General features: G+C 47.6%; 1 protein-coding gene across 11 annotated transcripts in view; it reads right to left on the bottom strand.

Moving 5' to 3' along the window:
- Positions 1–2,196, bottom strand: part of itpr1b (inositol 1,4,5-trisphosphate receptor, type 1b) — an 85,069-nt gene that overhangs the window by 14,059 nt on the left and 68,814 nt on the right. For all 11 annotated transcript variants that reach the window (XM_031853061.1, XM_031853030.1, XM_031852996.1 and 8 more), the window contains 4 exons: positions 1,926–2,101; positions 1,364–1,528; positions 853–1,042; positions 452–544 (listed from right to left, as the gene is read on the bottom strand). In XM_031853061.1, the coding sequence (XP_031708921.1) occupies positions 452–544; positions 853–1,042; positions 1,364–1,528; positions 1,926–2,101 (624 nt within the window). The remainder of the gene's footprint in view (positions 1–451; positions 545–852; positions 1,043–1,363; positions 1,529–1,925; positions 2,102–2,196) is intronic.

A 2,196-nucleotide genomic window follows, 5' to 3' on the forward strand; every position in this document is an offset into this window, starting at 1 on the left:
CACATCGAGGTCAGTAGGTTTGGAGGAACTCGTTGTTTGCTGTGAGAAGCTCTCGGCGCCAGCAACGGGTGCACCCATCGACCTGCTTTGTACCTAATGGCAATTAATCCCTGACCTCTTAACCCTGAGCCCCTACATCAGGTCTTAGGCGAGTCTAAACCCCTTCACCCTGCTCCCTGAAAGCCCCCACTTGGCCCGACAGGGTTTAATCCCGTGACCACCCAGCCGCCCGGACTTGCATCTCGGTGGAACGAATCTCCTCTGGCTGAGTCATGGAGTCGTTCGTGAGGACATAAAGACCTTCGCATATTCACACATACGGGCTTGCACTTAAGCACACACTTGGGAATCTCTTGAGAGCCACGCATGCACAAACACGTGACAAACCCCCCGACCCTAGCGGCCCAGTCACACGCACAAGCAAAGTTTCCGTTCAGTTTTGTCAACCTACCCGCCTTTACGGCCTCTGTGGAACAGTTCTCCCCATTTTCTTTCTGGCACACTCCGCCAGAGAAGTAGTCTCCCACCATACTGGCCCCATGCTCTATTCAATTGGTGGAAACAAGACAATGTTTTTTCCACAATGCATATAAATGGTGACATCCTTTATACGCTTGTTGGTGATGCTAAAAGCCAGATAAATATAGACATAAAAGTAAAACACTTTTTGTATTCCTTAGCTTTACTTTGACTACATGTGTTTTCATACAAAACCGGTGTGTGTGTGTGTGTGTGTGTGTTGCAGAAAAAACATTGCATTTTTCAGTGTCTTGACTGTCTGGGTCAGCGAGGTTAAGCTATTTATGTGCGTCGCAGTAAGAGAAGTGAGAATTGATCCGCGTTTCGACGTACCTAGAGTTTTGTTGGGTATCCTGTCGACAGCCAGGATGAAATCGTCTTTGAAGAAGATGTAGCCCACAATGGAGAAGAGGTAGACGAGGATGAGAGCCAGCACGGCTGTCAGAACAATGGAGCGGCCGTTGCGAGTCACACTCTTTATCACGTTCAGCAAGGTCTCTTCTCGGTAAACCAGATCAAAGAGCTGGAAAGAGGAAGGATTCAGAGATATGCGTGTCCAGAGTGTGCTTTTAAAACGTAGACAGAGGACACATTTTTCGATTTACAGAAATCGCCATTGAAACATCTCATGGTTAAATGATGTTGGTGGAGAATAGTGAACCTTTATGGCCAATCAAAAGGCGTCTAAATCCATTTTTATCAATTGTTACAATGCAAATGCTTTTTTTTTCCTATTCAAGACAAGCTGAACATTGTTGTTTGTACACCATCACCTTGTGTCTATGTCCACGCGTGTACATGTGTAATAATAGTTTATTGATATGTCTCGTGTGTGCTCACGTACTAGCAGGCTGTAAAAGAAGACATGGACGAAGACCCCCAGGCTGCAGATTATCAGGTACAGCAGGTGGTACAGGAACTCCACGTCCATGATCATGGCTATGTAGCCACGCGTGAAGGTTCCCCGGTTCCCAACGAAGCTCGTCAGGAAGATCACCTTGTTACACAACTGGAGAACGATGGACAGCACAGAGACGACGTGTAACGCAGAGACAGTGGCCATGGAATGTTTACAGCAGCTTTGGATAGGATTTTCAAACGCCTATTGCTCGGGGCTAATGCATCAACAACTATGAGTGACATTTATAGTTGCAGCTGCAATGCTCCCTCAACTGTTAAACCACTGGAGAATCTGGCTTACTGCTATGCTACGCTATCAGGAGATGTGTGTTCCTGCATCAATACATTTAATGTTACGTTAATGTTTGGCATGTGACTGCACCGTTTGCCAAAGGCAACTCCAGTCAAGCATCCATGTGTGCAATAAAGCATGATCTAAATGTGATGCCGCATGCGAGGTCTGAACAATTGCTCATCGCTTTCTGAACACACGGATACACACTTACATTGAAACCCCCCAGCAGAAGCAACGTGGGCTCCAGGCCCACGGAGAAGATCAGACGCAGGATGGTGGAAGCAATGAGCGCCCGGATACCGTGAGGCTGAGGCAGGACGATGACGATGGCCAGGGAAACCAGCATGGCCATCCACAGCAGGGCAGACAGATGGGGCTCCAGGGTACCTGAGGATAAAGGAGGTCACATTTGGGAGAGGTGTGAAATGAGTGTATTGTCCTCTTTTGACCTCGTCAACGAGAGGCTAATTCAGTTACTCGGG

Source organism: Anarrhichthys ocellatus, unplaced genomic scaffold (assembly GCF_004355925.1).
Source record: "Anarrhichthys ocellatus isolate YVR2014 unplaced genomic scaffold, GSC_Weel_1.0 scaffold1, whole genome shotgun sequence".
Taxonomy (NCBI): domain Eukaryota; kingdom Metazoa; phylum Chordata; class Actinopteri; order Perciformes; family Anarhichadidae; genus Anarrhichthys; species Anarrhichthys ocellatus.